General features: G+C 33.7%; 2 protein-coding genes across 2 annotated transcripts; both read right to left on the bottom strand.

Annotated features, from left to right (window-relative positions):
• Positions 1-9,366: 9,366 nt before the first annotated feature.
• Positions 9,367-11,781, bottom strand: LOC142622281 (uncharacterized). The gene is made up of 6 exons (XM_075795726.1): positions 11,719-11,781; positions 11,026-11,155; positions 10,713-10,882; positions 10,188-10,479; positions 9,768-9,934; positions 9,367-9,649 (listed from the first exon to the last, which is right to left on the bottom strand). Exons 1-6 carry the CDS (start codon positions 11,750-11,752, stop codon positions 9,492-9,494), a joined length of 951 nt encoding a protein of 316 aa, XP_075651841.1. The 5' UTR covers positions 11,753-11,781; the 3' UTR covers positions 9,367-9,491.
• Positions 11,782-19,671: 7,890 nt separating this feature from the next.
• Positions 19,672-24,235, bottom strand: LOC142615839 (uncharacterized). Its single transcript, XM_075788967.1, has 6 exons — positions 24,170-24,235; positions 22,951-23,080; positions 22,647-22,816; positions 21,518-21,809; positions 20,194-20,360; positions 19,672-19,976 (listed from the first exon to the last, which is right to left on the bottom strand). Exons 1-6 carry the CDS (start codon positions 24,198-24,200, stop codon positions 19,819-19,821), a joined length of 948 nt encoding a protein of 315 aa, XP_075645082.1. The 5' UTR covers positions 24,201-24,235; the 3' UTR covers positions 19,672-19,818.
• Between the last annotated feature and the right edge of the window lie 475 nt (positions 24,236-24,710).

Genomic DNA, 24,710 nt, shown 5'->3' with positions numbered 1-24,710 from the left:
TCTTGGAAAAAATTGTGCAAACCAAAGGCTGAGGGCGGCATGGGATTCAAGGACCTAAAAGCCTTTAATTTAGCCCTTCTCGTCAAGCAAGGATGGAGGCTACAACAAAATCCCCACTCACTGGTTCATAGAGTTTTAAAGGCTAAATACTTCCCGGACTCATCATTCATGGAAGCCCAACTGGAGAGTAAACCATCATACATATGGAGGAGCATCATGACAGCAAAAAATATTATCAAGGAGGGGTCTTGGTGGGTTGTTGGTGATGGAAGAAGTATTGAGATATGGAATGCGAGTTGGCTGCCATCCTCTGTTTCAGGTAAGGTAATAACCCCAAAAGCTGCTATGGGGTTTGGTGAAAAAGTAGCATCTCTTATTAGCCACGAGAAAGGGGAGTGGCGAACCATGCTGATCAAGAACATTTTCCTTTCCCACGAAGCAGAAACTATACTGAGCATCCCCTTCAGTCGCTTGAACCTAGTGGACTCCTTGGTATGGGCCAAAACACCAAATGGTTGTTTCACAGTAAAGAGTGCATACAGAGAAGTAGTTAAATGCCTTGCTGAAGCAAAATGTGGAGAGGAAGTCCCTGAGTGCTTGGACAAGTCCAGGATGAAAACAATATGGAGGACCATATGGGGCCTCCAATGCCCAAACAAAATAGAGCATTTCTTATGGAGAGCAAGTAGAAATATTCTCCCTACTAAGGAGTGTCTAGTGCATAGGAAGATCATAATGGATGATTGCTGTGACTTTTGCAGAGAGAGCGAAACCTCTGGCCATATTCTTTGGAGCTGTACAGTAGCAAGAGAAACGTGGAGGGGTATGGGTTTTAATACTGATAACTCAGTTCCTCCTCCAAAGGACTTCCTGGATGCATTGTGGATACTGCTAGAATCCCAAGGAGACAAAGATTGGGAGTTTTTTGCTATTGTGGCTTAGTGTTTGTGGAACAGCAGGAATACAGTTAGGCATGGGGGAGGGGGGGGGGGGTTCGTAAACAAAGCAAAATTATCGCGGAAGAAGCAAGAAGGTATAGGGAGGAATTTCGATCTGCTTTGCCATCCAATGGTCTCCTCGGCCTATGATCAAGCACAAACACTGGACCCCTCTGCCACAGGGGTGGTATAAAGTGAATGTGGATGCTGCTGTCTTCAAGGAACAAGGTACCTGTGGAATCGCTGTGGTCATCAGGAATAACCATGGGCAGATCATGGGGGCAATGAGCAAAAAGCTGGAGTTTCCGTTGCGGGCATTAGAAGTAGAAGCCAAAGCTACTGAAGGATATCATAGTGGAAGGAGACGCCCAACTGGTGATACATGCTTTAAAGGGAGTTACGGCACCTGCCATTCCAATCCTAAAAATAATTGAAGGTTCCAGGAGATACTTGGAGTCGTTTTGCTCTTAGAAGGCAGTCCACACGAACAGGAAAAACAATATGGCTGCTCACCTACTCGCTAGAGATGCTAAGAATGTAAAAGAATGTGTAATTTGGGTTGAGGATTCCCCACCCTGTATTGTGAATCAGATCATGAATGATGTAATTGCATTGGACGTTAGTCCTTATCAATGAAAGCTCTGGTACAAGTTTGGCAATAAAAAAAAAAAGGTCCCATGACACTATTCATACATTTAAAAATTATTTTGTTACAATATTTTCAGTTTTCAGTAAAATTAGCAGTTTTCAAACGGATCCTAAGGCTACAACTTTCATTAAAAAAAATTTACATAATTATATGTTTTGAAAATCTAACCATTAAATTATATGTTGTTTATATGCTTAAAGCCCATTTCAAATTTCATATCAATCGGATATTATTTACTATTCAATCCATAAACTTTTTTTTTTTTATAATTTTATATTATAAAAATTTAAAATTTAAACATATGATTGATGATATACTCATTCATCTTTAATCTTTTTGAAATTTTGTAAGCACGGAAAATATACTAAGAAAATGTAATCCAATGGTGAATTTGTCAAAATTCACATTCACTAAAAAAATATAAAGTTGTAGTTTTAAGCTACAACTAAGTTTGTTGCCAAACTTTGTTCTTTGTAATATATTTGAAATATTGTTTATTGAAAAAAGAAAAAAGGAAAAAAAAAAAAAGGAACTACTTTTGCGCTTAATCTTTTACCTAACCATATATTTTCTAAGATCTTGTAAATCACAAAAGAGAGCTCCGAAAAAAATATTCATCTACTAATTCATTATTTTAAATTTTATAAATGATGCCGATTTGTGCACTGGAAGATATTATTGATTTAATTTTTAATGTTATCTGAATAATTACCTAAAAATGACATGTCATGATGATAATGCAAATGCATCTTTTTCAAAGGAATATGTGATTACCAGATTATTAATTTGCATACTTAGATTCTTCCACGCCAAATTGATAATTTTTCACTACATAGGTAGGCCTGCTCCTGTACTATTCAATTCTGTTTATTATGAATAGTATAGTATACAATGTTTATTGTCAATGCCATGAACAACATTTTAGCGACAACCCGTATAAAAGAACAAATTTCTTTACATGATTTATCAGCGATACCATCTCGCTCTTGTTTTTGTAAAAAGCTCCATAGCCAATTGGAAAGGCTGCACTCTGAATGACTAAAATGCTAGAGGTTTTCATTTCACAAGGCTAATTTTACAATATTTTTTACAACAAATTTTTGATAACAAAATATTAAAAACAAGTAAAAAAAAAGATATAATAAAGTTCCACCTAATATTCATTGTAAAAGTATTATGGCGTAGTGTTATACTTTCACATAAGGTGCAAACCTGATGTCAATTCGGTAAGAGAATTGTGACATTTGTTCCATCGATTCTACCGTATACTTAAAAATCAGCCAATTATCTTATAAGATATGTTTTTTTAACAAAGAAGAACTTGTATTTCATTATTAAAGGGGAAGCCCTACAATAGAATAAATTAGGTGGGTGGAGGAGGGAATTGAATCATTAATATACAGTACGTCTTTTATATTTAATATAACTAGGCTAGTCATCAATGGACAAACTGCAGTTCTTATTGCCAAGAGAGAGAGAGATTTAAGAGCAATCTCATATCCCATTTTGTAAATTGTTTACCTAAATTAAAAAGTCTTTTTTTTAATCATATTTTAGCTATATACAGTCTTTTCAAAAAACAACTCACATAATATTCTATCATGTTAGGAGAGAATATTAATGCCTAGGAGAGACTCTAATTGAGTAGCTAAAATAATATAGAACAATGCTTGACCCAATAACTTAATTCTATGAGTTTGGATCCAACTATGTTGTATTAACTATTCACTCTTTTCATTATAATTCAATATAGGACTTAACTCCCACATGTATTCTCATCATATTATTTTATTGATTACTTCCAAAAAAATTATTCTTTCTTTCCTTCAAATCACTAGAAACCAAAAACCATGAGCAGTAGAAGAGGGCATACCTGTGTGGCCCAAGGAAGGACATGGACTTTTGGCATCGACGTTCACTGTTGACTGCCTCAAAGTTCATGCCCAAATCCTTGGCCTAGGCCCTCCATCTCAAGGATCCCTTTTCCCTCCACTTTGAAATGCTCAGCCTTTTGAGAGAGAGGGAGAGAGAGGGAGAGAGAGAGAGAGAGAGGTGGGAGAACATGGCTGCTCTTAGGGCTCACTTAGGACCGCTTTTGTGCATTGATAAGGCAAACGCACATACAATGTGTTAACACGAGAAAAAATAAATAGCTTTATGCAATTGGCGCAAATCAATTGAATGAACAGATGAGTTGGTTACACACTTGTAAATTTAACTACGAAGACAACTCACAAGTTGAACTCTTGTACTAGCTAGAATTGAAGAGAGGTATACCTTTGGGATCATGTCAAAATTGATATATTGGAATTGGAAGTGAGAGGGACAGGCAGAATGTTGAGGTAGGAAGTATAAGCAAAATAATGTGATCCAGCCTAACAACCGACCCACACATCTAAGAGAAATGAAGGGATACGTACATATTTACTATATTGAATTGTGTGTTACAACACACTTAATTAGAGGTATATAAAAAGACTAACCCTGGTGAGTAATACAAAAACTACAATATAATAGTAGAAGTAATATAGTACATTGATCTTGGATTAATATTTCTAACACGCCCTCTCAAACTGAAGGTGGAAGTTTGAGTATACTTTAATGGAAAGAAACTGTGACCACATAAGAGTGCAATCAGGACCAAATCAAATATAGAATGGACTAGTTTTGGCATGAAGTGGAACACGAGATAGCTATTGGCAATAGTAAACAATAACGACAATCAGTGACGGATGGAGGTCAAAGTATGATTACTATGGCTGGAGGTCGGTTGCACCAATGACTAGATAATGGCAATCATAGTATAGCTACTCCAGTGCTATAAAACATTGACAGAGGAATAGTGGCTCAATAATGGCATAAACGAGATAAATGTTGGTGGTGACCGCAGTTAGTGACAAACAGGGGTTAGAGGACAACGGTTGAGCATAACATTGTAGGAGTCGGAAGACATCGGTTGAGGACAACATTTGGCGAGGCGAATGAATAAGTTGGCGGCACTAGGGTAACTATACACTAGCCCGGCACTCGAATAGACATAGCTCATCTAATATTTTGTTATAATTGTTGGGTTGAAATTGACACCAATTAATTACCCAAATTGATTATTTATGCTAATTATGCAACAGTTCAATTAATTTTTTTTATAGGCACATCCATATGACCAAAAACTAAGTACAACAAAAAATAAATTTGAACACAAGCAATATGATCATGATAGGGAAAACTTTGATAAGAAAAACCTCAATAGATGGTTTAAAGATCATCACCAACTTAAGCATTCACTATGATAATTGAAATTACAATTACAACGAATACATATACACTCAATCCCAATATAACTACCTACAGTAAAATTTACTAACACCTTTTGAATCCTGCTCCAATCCAATTGGATTACTCTTTCATGTGATTCTTTTTGGTGCACAAATATCCAATCCAAGTTTTACTTCACACAATCATATCTTTTGATTGTTGAAAGTGTTGGTGTAGATGTCTTCGCTGGAAAACTTGATCTCCAATGAACCAAAAAGCAACTCAATTCAAAACCCTCGGTGCACAAGGTCACAACTGCTTTTCCAAGTGTACAGTGCTCTTCCTTGAGGTGATGTGGAATGGAGGTATATGTTGACTACCCCCCCCCCCCCATTTTTTTTTTTGTAAAAATTGTTTTATAATATATTAGTGTGTGTATATATATTAGTGTGTGTGTATATATATATATATATGTGTGTGTGTGTGTGTGTATATATTTTTAAAAGTTTACTTATATGTGTTTAGTATTACAATCAATATGTTTGATGTTTGGGACCCAAATTAAGTTAAAAGTTTGAGAATTTAGATTTTAAGTGATGTTGTGCTACATTTAAGTGCTTTTTATTTTTTCCTGTGTGTTTGTTTGTCTTAATTTTAAACTTAACAACACTAATTTGTTTTTTTAGTAAGAAGAATATTGGACATATAATGATGATAAATATGATTTTAAAATTTTGTGGTTAATACTATTCCTTTATAGAATAGTTGTATTTCTATTTATCTTTTCAATCTTTATTGCAATTATAAACCAAGCATTTTTAGTAATGAACATTGTCAAAGCTAGTTTTTGCAATATAATAAAAGATGATTTTATAATGGAGTATTTGATTTTGTTCATTAAAAGAGAAATCATTGTAACATTTAGTCCAGAATCAATCATAGATGATTGTTGCAACTTAAAAGAATGTTGAATTACATTTAGATATATCACAAATGATTGAGTAGAAATGTATTAAGAAATTATCATTTCATATCTTTTTTTTTTTTAACATTTTTTTTAATATTGAATATGTACTAGTTATGATTTTCAATATATTAATTTAGCTTTAAATTTTACTATATTTCTGATTATACAATATTAATTTTTTTCCATACATTTTATTTTAGAGGTCAAATCTTAGTGTGATAGTAAGTAACTTCCATTCAAAGCAATGGATGGTAGGTTTTAACCCAACATCAGCCTCTAAAAAACTTAAAGGTTAGGCTAAAAATAACCATCACCTCTGTTAAACCCCACAAAATTTAGAGTTTTGTGTATTGAGTACAATTTTGACCCCCCTAAAGCAATAGTCCTGGCTCTGTCCTTGAAAATATGGTATTTAAATTTTTGGGAATCCTAGTGCATGAATCCCAAGTCATCATGGGTCATAATAGAAAATTCTGCAATCTCATGGCTCAATCAATCAAGTGGTGTCGAGGTTTAATGAATCTCAATTGGTAGGGGAGCATCGAGTCTTGTATCAAGGTAGTAGTTCTTCCACTTTCTTAAGTAGATTCTTGAGCAGTTCTCTTTTATCTTTAGGGTATGTTTGTTTGGAGGGATTTTAGGGAGGATGACAAATTGAGGAAAGAAAAGTGAAGAGATCGATGGCATTTTAAGTGATTGTTTGGTTGAAAGGGGGGAGGGAAAAAAAGTGGTGGGGCTAGGGTATTTTATCCTCGAGCCAACCAAAATGTTTTCTTTCTAAAATAGGAAGAGAACCTAGGGGGAGAAAAGCTTATTTGAGTTGACCAAAATGCCCATGTGCACTTGCAGATGGGCACCATTCTAGCATTTTTTTTTTCTTTCTCTCTCTTGGGTAGGGGGTGCAAAAAATCGACGAACCGAAAAAACCGCTTGAAACCGACTGAACCATTGTAAAGTTTTCAGTTCGGTTCGGTTTTGGTTTGGTTTCAATTTTACTATATAAAAAACAGAAATTTTTGGTTCGGTTTTTGGTGGCAGATTTGAATGCACCGAACTGACTGAACCGAACCGAAATATATTATTATATTATATTTTTTTATTAAATATATATAAAATAATATAAATTTATAAATATGGGCTTGGCCTTGCCAAAATTACTCAAGCCCACTGCTTTTTTTTTTTTTTTAAAGAAGCCCACTACCCATTTTTTTTAAAGAACCCCACTGCCCATTAGATAATCTAGATTAACTAACTAAACTTAAACTAATTAACTTAAACTAATTAAATTAAACAGAAACTAATAAAATAAAAACCCTACCCATACCCTACTTACCCCACTTTCACTTACACGCCTCCATCTCCCTCATCTAAGTCTCCCTCACACCTCCATCTCCCTAATCTCCCTCATCTCCCTCACGCCTCCATCTCCCTCACGCCTCATTCCTCCATTGCCCTCATCTCCCTCACGCCTCCATCTCCTCCATCTCCCTCACGCCTCTGTTGCCGCCTCCACATGCCGGCCTTCACACGCCGGCCTCCCCACGTAGCTTGATCTTTTCATTCTCACGGTGACCTTCTCTAGCCTTTTTTTAATTTTTGGATAACCCTTTCTCTTTTTTGTATTTTGGGTTTTGTTTAATACTAAATCAATGCTATTTTTTGTAAATCTGATGTTGAGCTGTTATTTTCTTATGGAAAAAATGTGATGTTGAGTTGTTTTTTTCTTTTTGTGATTGTGAATCTGTGAAGTTGACTGCAACCGAACATCGGCCGAAAAACCGACCGAAACCGAAACAAACCGAAACCGACGGTGTTTCAACTATTTCGGTCGGTTTCGGATGACAACTTTGGAAACCGAAAATTTCGGTTTCGGTTGGCCAGTTAAAAAAAAAACCGGCCGAAACCGAACCGAAACACCCCTACTCTTGGGTGTCGTTCTTGCCACTTGCTTTTTTTTCCCCTTCTTCTTTAGCTTTGTTCTTTTTTTTTTTTTTTTTGGCTTTTCTTGTACTTCTCAATAGTGTTTTTTTTTTTTGGGTGTTCATCCTCCTTTGGCTAGTGCTTTTTTTTAAAAATTTATTTTTAATATTTGAAGTGTCCATACACAATTTTTTTTAATTTTAAAAATGTGTTACTTTTTTGTTTTATTTAATGGGGACATAATTATAAATTTAGACTGCATTTGTTTCAGCAGTAAAAAGTTTCCGGAAAAAGTTTTACACCACTAGGAGTGTTTGGGTTGTCCTGGAAAATTCAGTCAAACTGAAAATGATTTCCGTTGACTATAAATCATGCCCCAAAACCCTGTAAAATATTTTACACTTGTATTTTACCTTCAATTGATTTCCACCCTAGGAAAATAGAAGAGAGAGAGAGAGAAACAACAAGAGCTCCGATTGCACATCCAAGCACCGACGAGAGCTCCGATTGCACATCCAAGCACTAGTGAGAGCTCCGATCGCACATCCAAGCATCGGCAAGATCGTCGCACTCCAGCACCACCTAGATTGTCACCACCCAAAACCGATCTCATTCTCGACCCAAAGCTCATCGGCGCCGCCGTTCTCGCCATCGTTCTCGACCGCCAATCTATCTCTCTTTCCCTCAATCTGTCACTCTTTCTCCCTCAATCTGTCACCGATCTACCCTTTTTCTCTCTACCCATATCGAGCAAACCACCGCAAGACGAGCGACCCACTGTCCGATCTTGCCTCTACCTCGCGATCTTGCCTCTGCCGCGTCGAGATCAAACCCAGTCACATCTCTCTCTCTTCCTTCTTCTCTCAATTTGACTGGATTTGATGAATTTTTTTTGTTGGGTTTTGTTTCTTTTGTGTTTATCTATTGAGAAATGATATTATATATTTGTTTGGAAGCTGAGAAAATGTGATATCATATATTTTTTATGGTATTTTCAAGAACACAGCCAAACACTAAAAAATATTTTCCAAAGTATTTTTTAAAATACCACTGAACACCTAAAAATATTTTCTTTTCCGAAAAATATTTTCACCTGAAAATATTTTACACTTGGAAAACATTTTACATCCAACCAAACACAGCCTTATTCTAATTTCATTTTCCATCCTTTTATTTTTCTTCTTAACAAAACAAATAAGTTTTTTATCTCTCCACATTTCCATCCTCCTAACCAAATACAAATGAGAGAAAACTAAAATTTTTTTATTCTCCTACTTTTCCACACCTCCAACCAAACTGACCTTTAGAATCTGTTTGGTTGGAGTGAAAATAGGAAGGATGAAAAATGAAGAAGAAAAAAATATGAGAGAAAATGATCATGTGTGCATTTGGTTGGAAGAATGGAAAATGGAGGAGAAAGCAGTTCTCTCTTTAGGCCCACATTTTGTGAAGAGTGAGTTTTCTCTCCAAATCAGGAAGAAAATGAGGGAAAATCTGGTTTAAGATGGGAAAGTACCAATTTTCCCCTCACATTGGTTTCTTTTTCTTCTTCCTCTTGGGCGGGTAATTTTCCAACTAAGACGTATGTGAGAGAAATATAAGAAAGAAAATATGAAATTATATAGTACACCAAGAACTGATATTTTAAACAACCAATAAATAGGTTGATGCACATAGTGCCTGCAACCCTATCCTTTATAAGTCAAAGAATTCCTTTAATGAAGATACAATTCAAATTTACACATGATTTTGTACAACAAACTCAGGACAGTGCATTAACCACTGCAAGAACAGTGACCTCTGCTTCCACCAAGCAAGTGTCCTTCACCAGATAACCCATGTTCGTCAAATTCATATAACCGATTGAGATGAATCTCGACCAACCCAGCTCCGGGCTTGAGGCACTGAACCAGCGGCTAACTGCAAGATTAAAAGAAAGATCATAGCTAATTTATGGTTGTGGCCCTATCACATCCTCATAAAAAAAGAAAATTATATAAACCAAACAATTGATAAAATGACAAAAGCTGACATTTACCTTTGCCATAATGATGCTTGCTATGCATTTGGTCTAGCATACGCAATGTGAATTCCGCAAATATTTTCAAACCAGGAGGAAGGCTTGTTGGATCAGCCAGAGCCAAATACAGAGAAATATGGCTGCCCATTCCAATGCCTTTTCCACTGGGATAGATACATATCTTCCTGCAAAAACCAGCATTTGAATTATAATTCCTCCCTCATCTCTCCAGATACAAGAAAGTATCTCATGTATATGATGTATACATCTGATAAATGCATCCCCTCACATAGTTAGGTAGGCTCACAATGTGTGAATATGACTCAACAAAGACTTACACGCTATAAGAGAAAAAGAAGCACATATTGAATGTATGAGATAATGATTTTTTCCCGTGCACACACATTAAAAAAAACCAAGAAGGCTAATCATAAATACCATTTCTGATCTCCAGCATTGAATGGCTTTGAGTCATAACTTTCTGCGTTCAACTTAGAGTAGTTCTCAATTTTCCAAACATACTTGTTTGCAATGGCGTCCTTTATTAGAGATACACATTCTCCTTTGCCCGTGCTTCTTTCCTTACAGACAAAGACCTCAGCCCCAAACACACACGTGTCATCAACAAGAAATCCATTACTAACATCATTAAAAGCTTTAAGAGAAATGGCTTTATCCAATCCCCATTCAAGCTTCATTCCACGGAAGCGCCTTTCCTTTTTTGTGGTATCTATAGGCAATACAATGTGACAAAAATACAATTGGCAAATAGCAAATACTTTAAATTTGCATGTGTTTAGGCGTTGAGAGTTTTTGGTGATTAAGGAAAACAAATTTACAAAATGAATAAAAATTTTGTCATTTAATGTAGGAAAAATAAACTTAAAATTTGATACGCTACAATAATTTCAATAATATTATAGTAAACAAAAGTGCATAGGTTAAGAGTAAAGACTGGAATACCTTGAATAATCAGGTAGTTATCCCTGGTCTGATCAAGCAAGAAAAACCGAAAAACTGCATGCACTTCCCAACCAGGAGGGAGCGAATCTGTGGCTTCAATTGCCAAGTAGACAGAGACATGCTCATTTGCATTCTTAATCTTGTTTCCATTTGGGTAGATAGCCAATTTCCTGTAAGCACATCTTTAATTGATTGATACATTCAAACGATTACATGTAAATAATGATAATGAAAGCTCGTGCCCCTATCAAAACTCAAAAGCTAGAGCTATGGCTTGCTTTAGATTTAATTTGCAAGGAAAAAGAAAATGTACCACTTGTAACCTCCAGATTCAAATGCCCCCGTTTCATATCTTTCTATTGAATTCTTTGCAAGTAATGACAATGATTGTATTTTGACTGTGTAATGAGTTGGTGGTGCATCTGAAATAGATCTTGAAATGTCTGCAAATCGTGTTCACAAACATAGGAGGTAAAATGAGATGATCATAACATTGGGTTATTTGGACATTTTAAGGAATATGAAAAAGCCTCTTGTGTCTGTGCATGTGCATTACAACATTCAAATTTTATTGTGAATAAGAAGACATCACCTAATTACCACCATGGCAAGTTAGCACATCAAGTTATAACAAAAAATCCTCAAGAATGTTTTTAAGAAGAGTATAAAAGAATTAAACTCCACGATCATTTTTCGAATCCAATGAAAATCACAGTAGAGTACTGATTCAATCCAATGACATCAAATTGTCTCAGAAATGAACTATGAAATATTATGAAACATGTATTTTACTTGGAATCTCATAAATGAGCCAATTTAACTCCCCCAGTTTGCATTATTTTGTTGTGTTCTTAATTGATACGGTGGCAATTGGATAAAGGAGCTAAGTAATAGCATAGAGTATTTTAACTAGTAAAAAAATCTCATTTATGCAAATAATGCTTTCAAGATATGTACATATATAGACACACAAACACAGAAGAATAGAAAGATATATATAGTATACCATCTTGGTTATCGAAGATAAGATTGGCCATCATAGTGAAATTGACCAGAAAGCTGTGTAGATTCCCGTAACAATCAATAAGATTGGATTGTTTTCTTATAGTGGCAGAGAGAGAAGCTATTATTCCTAACTGAAAAAGTTTCCAAGGAATAAGCATTCATTCTCTGCTTGTAGGTGTGAACTTTCAGTTTTTAAACTAAAGAACGTACATAACATAACATAGGAGCACGCATTCTATATATTTAATATATAATGCAGATTATATATATATATATATATATATATATATATTTCGAGCTGTCCATTTTCCCCACGTCATATACAGCCAAACGCTTGTCGTTCACCATCTTAACAACTACATGTCGTTTACCTTATTATATGCTATGATTAGTATCATTTTTTTTTTTAAGTGAAAGACTTGGATGTTTATTTCTTTTTAGTCGAAACCTCATGCTTCACATCATCAGTTTAGAGTAAAATTTAGGATAAAATGCAAATTGCACCATTTGAATTTGGCTTAAATTCATTTCATATCTTTAACTTTACTTTCGTTCAATTAAGCCATTTAAGTTTCAATTTAGGTTTTCTGTCCAATTTCATTATAAAATTTTTCTATTAAAAATAAAATAAAATAATATAATAAAAAACATTTAAAAAAAAACAATTTCTCACATGAAAAAAATCTATAAAATTAATTTTTAAAAAATTTTGAAAAAAAAATTTATTTTTTTAACAGCAAATTTTTAACTGACACTACAACAAACTTTAGTTCTTTCGACTCTCTTTTATTGAGGGTTTACTAAAATATGTTGTTACAATCAATACATACAAGTGTACTTGTAAATATTACTAAACTTTATCTCAGAGGTTATTAGGTCCCTCAAAATAAGTTATAACACCCTTGAAATAAATGTAAAAAAAAAGAGCGGGCACAAAACTTTACATTTTTCAACCCACAACCCTCGATAAAATATGAGAAAATTTTCAGCCCTTGAAAAAAGCCCACGAAAAAATTTAAAAAGAAGCCACAGCACTCATTAAAATATTTGTTCACTCTCTCACAAAAACTGAGAAACCATAGAGCCCAAAGAGCTCGACGATCATGGAAGCTTGACGATCATGAAAATCGCACAGCTCCGATTAGGTACGAATTGATCATGGAAGTCACAAACCCTAATTTTGTCTTTGATTTTTTTGTTTTTTTGGTTTACCCACACTTTTTCATCGATTTCCCCCATGATTTTAGTTTCACATTTCTCAGAAAACTGAGAAATGGAAGTCACTCTTTCTCTCATTCTCTCAACAATGGTGTTCAAGGTTTCTCGCATCGAGACCAAGCCAATCGATGGCCAAAAGCCTGGTACCTCTGGTCTCTGCAAGAAGGTTCAATTTTCCTTTCTTTCTATTCAATTCGATTCGATTCGATTCTTTCACTGTTGCGCTTTAATGTTCGTTGCTTTTTATTTGATCTATTGCGTTTCACCGAATCAATCACTTTATCGAAATTAAACCATGCAAATTCGATCTCTATTTGATTGAATTGATCAATTTTGATGCAGAATTAGATTATTCGAAAACTTGTTTTTTTTCATTCAAATTCTCATCGAATCAGATTTTAGTATAATTGCACTACTTGCTTGGATCAGTGAGGCTTGTGAAAATCAATATGAATTCGCTGCCTTTTCGTATTCTGACTGTGTTGATGAATGAATATTGATTCTCTATTTCACTTTGGATTCAAGAACTATTAGTTTATCAACTGCTGAGTTACTATGCGATTGTTGATATATGTGTTAATTTATATTGTTTGTTGTTTTATTGTGTGGAAAATGCTTGGGCACTCTCTTTGTCTTTGTTTGTAGTATTTGGATCTAATGCGTATTTGTTTAATAATTAATTTGCTTTAGATCTAGCTTTTTAATTTTTAATTATCAGAGGTTTGGCTTCAAGGCTCTTGGCATTGTTTTGGAGTATCATGTTCTTTGCGCAAGGCCTAGTTAAGCTGAAAATGTGTGTGAATTTTATGAATTATGAAGGTTCAAATTAGTGGGATGATATTTGTTATGGAATATCATGATCCTTGCATTGTCATATGTCCATTTGGGCAATTTGTTTTTGGGTGTCATGGGGTGATGTTGAGCCTTCTTTGATTGATTTTCAGAGATTAGTACAGCAACAGCTGACACAATACCCTACATCAGAGGAGTTGAGTATTGGGAAAATTAAGTTCAAAGCATTTGATTTGGGAGGGCATCTGATTGCTCACAGTACGGAAGGACTACTATGCCAAGGTAAGCCATTTGCAAAAGGCCAAGCTCGGCTAGTTTTGTAGCTATGTATTGTGTTATCTGTGCAAAGTTTTCTTGCGGCGGCCAGTCTCTTTCATCCGGATCCACATTCGTCCCGGTGTTATTGTAAAGCCGATCGATATTTGTATGTTTGTGGAGCTATCTATGCTTACACATTATTCTTTCGTTTCTCATTGTTCTTTAAATTTGAGATAAGCGGGGAAAAACCTGCATTCTATAGTTATGTATTGCTTTTTGTACCATATGCTTTTTATATTTTATAAATTACTTGACTTCCTACTCTTCATTGGCATTAACTCTTTATGCTTGCTTCCTCAGTACTTGCAAGTACCTTTACATTCTCCACTTTAGTCGTGTCACATTCTAATCCCCCTAGATTCATTCTAGGCTAATGTAAAAAAATATCAGCTCTGTTATGCTTTGTCTTTTATTTCTTTTAACAGATTTGTTTTCTGTTCTGACTTGTAGTCTCCCTTTTTTTAATTACTAAAAGGCTTTTTCTATTCTGCCCTTCTCCCTAAGTTCTAGTTATGTCAACTAGAAAAAATCATATGATAGAAAGGACTTTATGGGGTTGATTTGATAGATGGTGTTTCATCTTCATGAATTGGCTAAAGAAGGCACAAAGCTGGCATACCTCATGAGAAACCAACCCAACTATCCAAAACATAGACTAATATTCAAATTTTACTCAAAGAAGCAGTTTTCCTTCAGTTATGAGTTGGAATGCTAATAGAATTTCTTATCAACCATTATCTCTGATGAAAACGTGCCAAAAACATGGTAGCACTAGTATTTGGATTTGGATTTCTAATAATAGGGAGCATTAAATATGTGGCTATACATCTACTTAGAATCCCCTTGATCCTCCATTATTTGATATTTACTTATACTATTTTTGGGTTGTTCTTGTTGTCTAGTTTTTGACAATTCTTAGCAATTACTTCTTGAAAAGTTTCTGCTCAGCTTGCCAATGAGTTTCTGATTTGCTACATTAACACTTTCTAAATGACCAAATAAATTTTTCACAAAAAAAAAAAAAAAAAAAATTCTAGTCATTGAAAAAGTGGGCTGGTAGACTGTTTCTGGTTCCTCTTTTGATTGCCATGTACTTGCATTTATCATATCCTTAGAGCTTAAGATCATCAATTTGGTCTTTTTGCACTAGGCTTTTTGGAGTTCATCATTGTGCAGTCTCATATGTTATGAGTCGCATTTTTTATACATTATTTCTATAAATGTCAGGAAAGGAAAGAACCCACGTGAAAGTAGTAGATGCTTTTACCGTTAAAAAGATTAGATTATGGTTATGGCTGGACAGAGTTGAAAGTCCAACTAGCTTGTGCACGCACGCTATAATATGAACAGAACACAACACAACTGCCAGCCCAAAAATTAATAATATGTTGAGGAGATGATTGAAATAAATAGGGAAATGAATAGTTCACTTCCTGGGTATACTCTTACAATGGTTAATATTTCCTTTACAATTATGACATCTAATGCAGGTCATCTCAATTTAAGATCTGCTTTCTTAACTGCAAGACTTACTGTATTCTCTCATGTATTTATCTGCTATGCAATATGTTAGGATAGTTTACAAATTGTTGTATTTATTCAAAGGATTGAAATTTGTGGAACTAAGAATGTTTAACTGATGATGCAGATAATTTTTGGGAATAGATGGAGACATCTTTAAGGAGAGAGAGACTTTTGGGAACATGTTGGAGGAATTGATATTGCCTTGGCTCCATCCAGTTTTGGCCAAGCAAACACACGGGTAGATGGACTTTCTAATCAAGCAAACCCCTCTTCTTATTTAATTGTGCATGTATATTCTTTCTTTTAGATCAAATATTGGACAGCAATGGACGTGGATCATCAATTACTTGAAAAGATAGGATTTATGGGCTGAAGGCATAAAGAACATGAGTATTGGGATTTAGATCCTGCCTTTTTGTTTGGGATGCCCAAGTTTTTGTACTTTTATGTTTTGTTGCATCATTTAGGTTTATTTTCAGTTTTTTAATTTAGATAACTAGAACTTGATAGCAAGACATGCATAATTTTATCTTATGTTGACACAAGTAATAATAATATTCAGTCCAATGCTAATTATTTTCAGGCTTTTGATATCTTGCTCCGGAAGTTAAAGAAGTATGTTCCTTTTGGTGCATCTCGTCTTGATTTGTATGCGAGCTGGTGTAATTGGATTATCATTAACGGCTACTAGAAAATGCGGTGCAAGAACCAAGATAATTATAAATGCGCTCGGGGCCTAGAGTCTTACTCTTTATTTTCAAAATTTGTAACTCATTGTTATTATTGTTTTTCAGTGTCCGTCAAATGCATTGAGATTAATAAGGAATCAAAGTTATCTTTTGAGAAGAGCGGTGACCGCCTACCAAAAATTGTAGATAGCGACATCGAGTTGGCATCATGCAGATGCTTCAAAGGTTGGCATTTAACCCATAATTTAAGGAATTTATGATAATTCCACATGTGATTAATACTTATTGCAATAATTTTTTTTTCAACATGAAATTCTTTTATTTTACAACATAAAGCTAAATCATTGTCTGAAAGGTTTGAACACTTTGTAGTTGCCTAGATAAATTGAAGACCACATGTCATTAATGGTCCCTATAAAGGCTGTTAAAATCATAGAACTTGGCAAGTTATTAAATATGTTGAAATTTGGTCAATTTTACACAAGTACTATTGTTGCATGATCTATCTCAATAGTATTTTTTCTGCAAACCGAATGCCAAAACTGTAGTGTTACTACAACTGTGGTTTGGAGTAGGAATGGGTGTCTCTAGTATAGGATGCCATGATTACTATGCTTGTTTTAAGATCTATGTTGTGGCCCTTTATTAGTTTATATAGGTGTAAGCTTATTTATTGGATGATTTGGTATCTCGCTAGTTTTGGTTCCACTGAAGTCTGTTCCTGCTTTTAGGTTATTCTTCATGTGTTTCTTCTGGTGTTCCATACATGTTTCAATTTCATAATCTTTATCATTCTCTCTTTTTCATAAACTTAAAGGCACCAATAATGGCTGAAATGTTCAATTGCACTAGCTGATAACTTCTTGCTTTGGAGATGATGATGATGAAGAATAAAATGTATCAAAACTTTTAACTCTTGGACAGATTTGGTCTTTGTACAGTGTGGTTGTTGATATCTTTTCTCTTAAACAATAATTGACATATCACTTTTAAGACCATTGATATCACTTTTGCTATATATCAATACCATAGCATATCATCTCAACAATTGTAAATTTTTGTGTGTATATATTTTGTGCATGATTTTGATTTTTTTTATAAATAAAATAAAATAAAATCTTATTTTGAGGGTCAAGAGACCCTCTTAAATAACCTTATTTATCAAGGGTTGTAAATGTAAATTTTTTAAACCTTGATAAAAGGTTATTTAAGGGTCTCTTGACCCTCAAAATAAGATTAGAGCACTTATTTTGAGGGCCATGAAGGCCTTCAAAATTTCCTTTTCGACAGTATAAGTTTCGAAGGTTATCAAGGGTTAATAGAACTCTTAAAATAATATTTCTCAAGGTTTTTAAATAATTTTTTCAAGGGTTTTGACCCTTGAAAAAAGTCAAATTTGTTGTAGTGTGAATTAGATGAAATGCCTAAATAGAAGAAATTTGAAACTTATGGGACAAATTGAACAAAAGTAAAGTTTGAGGCCTTAAACAAATTTCAATTAAACTTTGAAAGTACAATTTGCATTTTATCCTAAGATTTATAATATTATTTGGAATCTAAAGATATAAGTTGCTTGTGGCTTATCTCAAAAAAAAAAAAAAGTTGCTTGTGGCTAGGGGTGGCAATTCGTGTTCGCGTGTCGGGTTCGTGTCGTGTCGTGTCAAGTCATGAGTATTCGACTACATAGGTCAACACTAACCCGACATGTTTATTAAACGGGTTAAGATTCCTCAACCCTAACACGACCCATTTATTAAACGGGTCAGTCGTGTCGACCTGTTTATCAGATTTTATCAAAATAAAAAATAAAAAATAATGAAAAAACAAACAAATAAATATTTTTAATATAAAATTCAGAACTAACGAGTAACTGCATCACAAATAATCATTTAAAATTAAAGCATATCCCAATATCACAAATAATCAATCACAATATGTCAAAGAAAATAAATCACAACAACTAATAAGTTTATATACCTAGAGTTTGAAGGGTATATTGGTAAAATATCATTTAATTAAACGGGTCAGACGGGTCAAACGGGTTCTATGTGTTCAACACTAACCCAACCTATTTACTAAACGGGTTAGTCGTGTCAACCCGAATATGACACGAACCCATTAAGCCTCAACCCATAACCTGCTAATTTCGTGTCGTGTCGTGTCGGGTTCGCGGATCGTGTCAAATTTTGCCACCCCTACTTGTGGCTTACCCTATAAGATTTGATTTCGCTTTACTCATGTTACTAGTGTAACTAAAATTATTTGTACTTTGGGAGTGAATCTTATGTTTTCTTGGTACAAGAATTATACTTACTATCAGCCTCAAAATTTATAGCTATAAATTAGAAAACTTACACTAACATTTAAGTACACAAAGAAAAAATAATTTTCTCTTTGCTTTAAGCGGCACACTATCGGTTGCTATCCCCGTCCAACTTTTCTTCTTCTCATGCACTGCACTCACTTAGTTTTCTTTTCTTCACTTTGCAACATTAATCAAAACCTTACGAATTCTCCTTGATTTTTGTTCTTAGAAAAAATGTTATTGACAAAACCCAAACTTTATTATCTCTCCTTGCACTACCTCCCAAGCAAAAATACTTTTTTTTCCTCTCTTGGTTTCATGCTCAATTCTATGACTTTTTCCTCTCCCCAGAGGGAAGAAGCCTTGTACTAAAGCCAACATATTCTTTACAACATTATATATTTATAAGATTTCAATTCCTCTTTTCTTAGTGAACAAGTTAGAATGTGCAATACAAATATTGCATTATAATAGTATGAGTATGATAAGTAACCACACATTGAATTTGAAAATTGATATCTATAACAGTACTATACCTGAGAGCATGCTGTGGCCAGTCTGTGCCTTGCAAGTTTTAAACTTAAGAATAGTTAGTTTGTTCATATTTTTTATCACAAAGTAGAAAGTATTACGCTTATGTATATTTTATCTAAGATCATCACACTTCTAAATATTTGAGAATAATTAATATTTGGATGGGTGACGACCTCCTGGGAGGTCCTCATGTTGCATTGCACCCCCTTTTTGTTTCTAAAAAGAAAAATATGATTCCTATCTCAGGTTTTGTTGATTCTCTTAATTTTCTTATCCCGTTCAAGAATTGTTGACTTATCTTATGAATACTTCTTCCGTAAACATTGAAGCGTTCTAAATATTAAGAAATGAGATTATTTATGCCTGTTTGCATATTGCATTATTCCAAATTACTTAAATCGGGCAGATAATGGTGGTGGCTAGATATACTTTTCCACTACTGCTGTCTTTCACCCTTGCATGTTCCCTCTTTTTCTCTTTTTATTACTTATGAGTTTTGGTAAGTTAAAAGAAGAAGAGATGGCATTTGAATTAGAGCTTATTGGCAACTCTGTCGTGTCATATAGTCACAAAATTAATGTATAAATTAAAAACCATTTATTGTAATTTTCCACGCAGAATGAATGTGCCGGAAATTTAGGAATTGGGTTAATGCACATAGTGCCTGCAACCCTATCATTCATATATACATAATATGATTTCAAATTTATATCTGATAAACTCAGGATGTTGCATTAACCACTGCAAGGATAGTGATCTCTGCTTCCACGAACATCCTGTCCTTCACCACTAAACCCAAGTTGGTCAGATTGGAAGAACCGATTGAGATGAATCGGTTCCAACCATGCTCATGGCTTGAGGCACTAAACCATCTGCTAACTGCAAAGAATAAAAGAAGGATCTTAGCTAATTTTCAGAACCCCATTCTCATTTATGGTTGTGCGTGTGGTTCTATACCACATCTTAAGTTAACACTATATATTTTGTTTCAAAACTTGACAATTAATACCCCCTGATGTCTTATCAAAGTTTGATTCTATAGCATCACATTCTCAAAGAAAAAACACAAACAAACAAACCAGAAGCTGACAATTACGTTTAGCATATTGATGCCTGTCTTTTACTAGGTCCAGCATGCGCAACGTGAAGTCCGCAAAAATTTTCATACCAGGAAGAAGGCTTTTTGGATCAGCCAGAGCCAAATACAGAGAATTATAGATACCCATTCCGATGCCTTCTCCATTGGGACAGATACGAATCTTCCTGCAACAATCAGCATAAATGGTGTATTATCAACATATAGCCTGTGTAGGGACGGATCCAGGATTTTAAGCTAGCGGAGGCTTGAGTATAAAGAAAAAAAAAAATCCAAATAGATATCCATATAATATTAAAAAATTATAAATACACAAAAATGTTGGTTTTTTTATTTATTTATTTTTTATACAAGATAGAATTTTACTCTAACCTAATCTAAGTGTATATGTGTGTGAAACTCCCTCTTGGAAACTTGAATCCTAGTCCTTGTCCCTCACACCTCACAAACATTTATACTTGTAGAGTGACCACTGCACCAAAGGTGAGCGGTGATCAAAATCATTGTTTCTAAATACATTAAAATGCAATCATCTACCAACAAACACGAAAACAATAATTTTTTTTTAATACTACTCTGTCTAGTATATGTGTGTATATATATATATATATATGGTGAAATAAGAGAATTCATAGTGGTAGTACTAAAAATTGTAGCTTTTAATACATTAAAAAACTACTTTATCTATTTTATCACCTCACTTTTATTTATAATATACCTAATATTAAATGTTCTATTTTTTTATCACTTCATTTAAAATAATATAAACAACTCATTAAAATAATAAGGAAGAGAGAGAATTTGAGTTATTTAATTGAAAGAACTATAATTTTTAATAACTTGCTATAGTCGTCAAGTACTTATACCAGTTTACTTTAGTTGCAAAAAAAATTTCTTTAGCTTCTTCAATAATACATGATTTTTTTTTTGGTAGTAAAATAGATTTTTTTTGCTAAAATATAATCACCATTGTGAATATTTTTATTGTTTTTGTTAAGTATTTGTAATTTGGGTTGACTAGTTGTTATTTGGATTAGATTAACTAGACAAATTAGAAAGAAGGGCCGAACTACAAAAATGAAATACAAAATAACTAAAAAAACCAAAAATTTTGGACCGGGGTCCGGACCCCTTGGCCCCCAGCCGCCTGGGTCCGTCCCTGCTGCCTGTGGTATCTCATGCATATATATAGCACTTCTCCCACAGGACATAAGTACATGAATAATATATGTCTATGTATAAGATATTCATTGCACACACAGAGACAAACACTTAAGGGGTAGGGAAAAGCCAAGAAAGCTGATCATAATTCATAAATAAGTACCATTTATGATTTCCAACATTGAATGGCGCTGAGTAATGAGATTCTCCCGTCAACTTAGAGTAGTTTTCGAACATAGTGAGACACTTTTTTGTGATGGAATCCTTTATTAGTGTTAGACACTCTTCTTTGTCCATGCTTCTTTGCTTACTAACAAAGACCTCAGCTCCAAACACACACGTGTCATCTACAAGATATCCATTGCTGGCATCATTAAAAGTTTTGAGAGGAATGACTTTATCATAGCCCCACTCAAGCTTTATTCCACGAAAGAGACTTTCCTTTTTTTTGGTATCTATAGGTAACACAATGTGGCAAAAATAATTAGCAGAGAGTAAATGCTTTGCATATGCATAAGACAGACGTTTGAGATTATATTGTGATCAAGGAAAACAAATTTACAAAAAGAATAAATAATTTGTCATTTAATGTTGACGAAAAAACTGAAAATTTTATACACTTCGATAATATCATTAAACTGAGACATTGAAGATGTGTTAACTAGACAAGAATACATAAACAATGCTTCATTAGCTTCCAGGAAAAAAGTTAAAGTTGAGGTTTGATTTAGAGAGTCAACCACATAAAACCATGAATATAAAAAAAGGGTTGCATGGGCTAAAAGTAAACATTTATTCAAGCTAAGAGAGAGAAAAACAGTAGATGAAGACAAACATAATTAAAAAATATATATTAGATATGTCAATTAAGAAAAGAGAGGTGCTACGTCCACAACATTTTTACAACATTTTTACAACAAATCATAGGTGGTTAGTTGTTATTGGTTCAAATTTGAACCTAACACTAAGATTACTTTTTCGCCCCAACAATAACAACCAGTAACATCCTGCCACTTAGGATTTGTTGTAAAAATGTTGTGAAAATGTTGTGGACATATCATTTCTCTTAAGAAAATGACAAAAAATATTACTTTAGATAGAATAAAATAAAGGAAAATAATACAAGTGATAGCTAGTTTGTTGAGTATTTATAGCCAACCTCAAAATATTTTGAACCGAGTCTTTGTTATTGTTTGTTGTTATAAAGTCATGTCAATAATTATGAAAAAAAAAAAGTTATTAAAAAAATGGTTACGTCCTCAGACTTACTGAGTATGCAAAGAGTGGAATACCTTCAATAGTCAGGTAGTTGTCCCTGATCTGATCATGCAAGAAAAACCGGAAAATTGCATGCACTTCCCAACCGGGAGGGCGTAAATCTGCTGCTTCAATTGCCAAGTAGAGAGACATGTGCTCGTCTACGTTGTTGTTCTTGTTTCCATTGGGGTAGATAACCAATTTCCTGTAAGAAAATCCTTAATTGGTTGATGCATTTTGACGATTACATGAAGATAGTGATAATGAAAGGCCGTGCCCATATAAAAAGGTAGCTCTGGCTTGCTACAGATTAAATTAACAGAGAAAAAGAGAATGTACCACTTGTAACCTCCAGATTCAAATTCCCCCGTTTCATATCTTTCCATTAAATTCTTTGTAAGTAATGAAAATGATTTTATTTTGACTGTGTAATGCATTCTTGGTGCATCTGAAGTAGATCTCGAAATGTCTGCAAATTGTGATCACAAACATAGGAGGTAAGAGCTCAAATATATATATATATATATATATATATATATATATATATATATATATATATATATATATATAATATTGCCAATCATATAAAATGAGATGATCATATGATAGGGTTGTTTGGACATCTTAAGGAATATGGAAAAGCCTCTTTTGTTTTGTGCATGTGCATTACAACATTCAAACTTTGTTGTGAAATAAGAAGACATCTCCTTTTATCATCATGGCAAATTAGTACATCGATCAGGTTTTTTATAAATGTTTCTTTAAGATAAGTATATAAAAAATTGAACTCCTCAATCTCTTTTAAAATCCAATGAAAATCACAGTATTCTGATTCAGTCCAAGGAAATCAAAATGTCTCATAAATGAACTACAAATATATATATATATATATATATATATATATATATATATATATATATATATATATTATTTGCAATCTCATAAAGGAGCTAATCATTTAACTCTTTTGCATTATTCTCTTTTGGTCATTTTTTGCTTAATATATATTCTGTTTCTTAATATTACTTTGTTACAAAGCCTCTTTTGCAATATATTTAGTTATGTCACCCATTTTTTAAACTTAATTTTCTGAAAGTTGAGTTTCAGCATAGAGCTCAATTTTGCTAAAGTCGAGTCCTATGCAATTCAATAAAACAGAGAACTCGAGTTTGAGAAAATCAAGTACTAAGTTTGCCATATTTCACTAAATTGTATAAAACTCGACTATATAGAAATCGAGTTCTACTTTGAACTCGATTTTGAGAAAGTTAAGTTAGAAAAAATGCTAAATAATTGAATAAGTTGTAATAGAGATTTTTTAACAAAATAATTTTCAAAAAATGAATATTTAGCTCTAAAAAGAAAAAGAAAAAAAAAAAAAGCCACCTTTGGTTTTGTGTTCTAAATGGATATGGTGGCAATTGTATACAGGGGCTAAGTAGCATAAAGGAGTGGTAAAACTAGCCAAAGGATTTCATTTATGTAAATAATGCTTTAATATGTAAAAAACTAAAAACACACATACAAACTAAAAAGAACATAAAGATATATAGTATACCATCTGGGATATCGAAGAAAATATTGGCCATGATAAAGAAATTGACCAGGGAGCCGTGTGGACGCCGTTCACAACAATAAGTTTGTGTTTTTCCTGCTTATAAAGGCAGAGAGAGAAGCTGTGTTTTTCCTAGCTGAAAAGTGTTCCAAGGATATCTGTTGATCACTGTTATCCTTTCCTTGAAGGATTTCATTTTGTCGAAGGAATAAGCATCCATTCTCTACTTGTTGGTGTTTTCCTTAAATTTTAAACTATAGAACGTACAAAGCCAGGACCACGCATTCTAATTAGCAAACATAAAACTCTTTCCAATCTCCTTTGACACAGTCACACAAGGCTATATATACAGCCAAACGCTTATCGTTCATTGTCTTAACCACAAACATGTCGTTTATATATCTTGATTGTTCATTTATATGCTATTAGATGTCATACATTGAATATATATATATATATATATATATTAAGAGTAAAATGTTTGACTATTTGGTTACCACTTTTTATTGCACTGCATGGCTATATAAATTTATGCTACTTATAC

This window comes from Castanea sativa, chromosome 1, assembly GCF_040712315.1.
Source record: "Castanea sativa cultivar Marrone di Chiusa Pesio chromosome 1, ASM4071231v1".
NCBI lineage: Eukaryota > Viridiplantae > Streptophyta > Magnoliopsida > Fagales > Fagaceae > Castanea > Castanea sativa.
Note: the sequence above shows the minus strand (reverse complement) of the source record. Positions and strands in the feature narration are given on the sequence as shown.

Excerpts from the sequence above, each read along its gene's own strand:
- LOC142622281 (XM_075795726.1), bottom strand. The coding sequence starts at position 11,752 with ATGATGGCCAATCTTATCTTCGATAACCAAGATG. Across the intron at positions 10,480-10,712 it reads TAACTACCTGATTATTCAAG|ATACCACAAAAAAGGAAAGG; the intron begins GTATTCCAGTCT and ends TATTGCCTATAG. Across the intron at positions 9,650-9,767 it reads CAAGCATCATTATGGCAAAG|TTAGCCGCTGGTTCAGTGCC; the intron begins GTAAATGTCAGC and ends TTAATCTTGCAG.
- LOC142615839 (XM_075788967.1), bottom strand. The coding sequence starts at position 24,200 with ATGGCCAATATTTTCTTCGATATCCCAGATG. Across the intron at positions 21,810-22,646 it reads CAACTACCTGACTATTGAAG|ATACCAAAAAAAAGGAAAGT; the intron begins GTATTCCACTCT and ends TGTTACCTATAG. Across the intron at positions 19,977-20,193 it reads CAGGCATCAATATGCTAAAC|TTAGCAGATGGTTTAGTGCC; the intron begins GTAATTGTCAGC and ends TATTCTTTGCAG.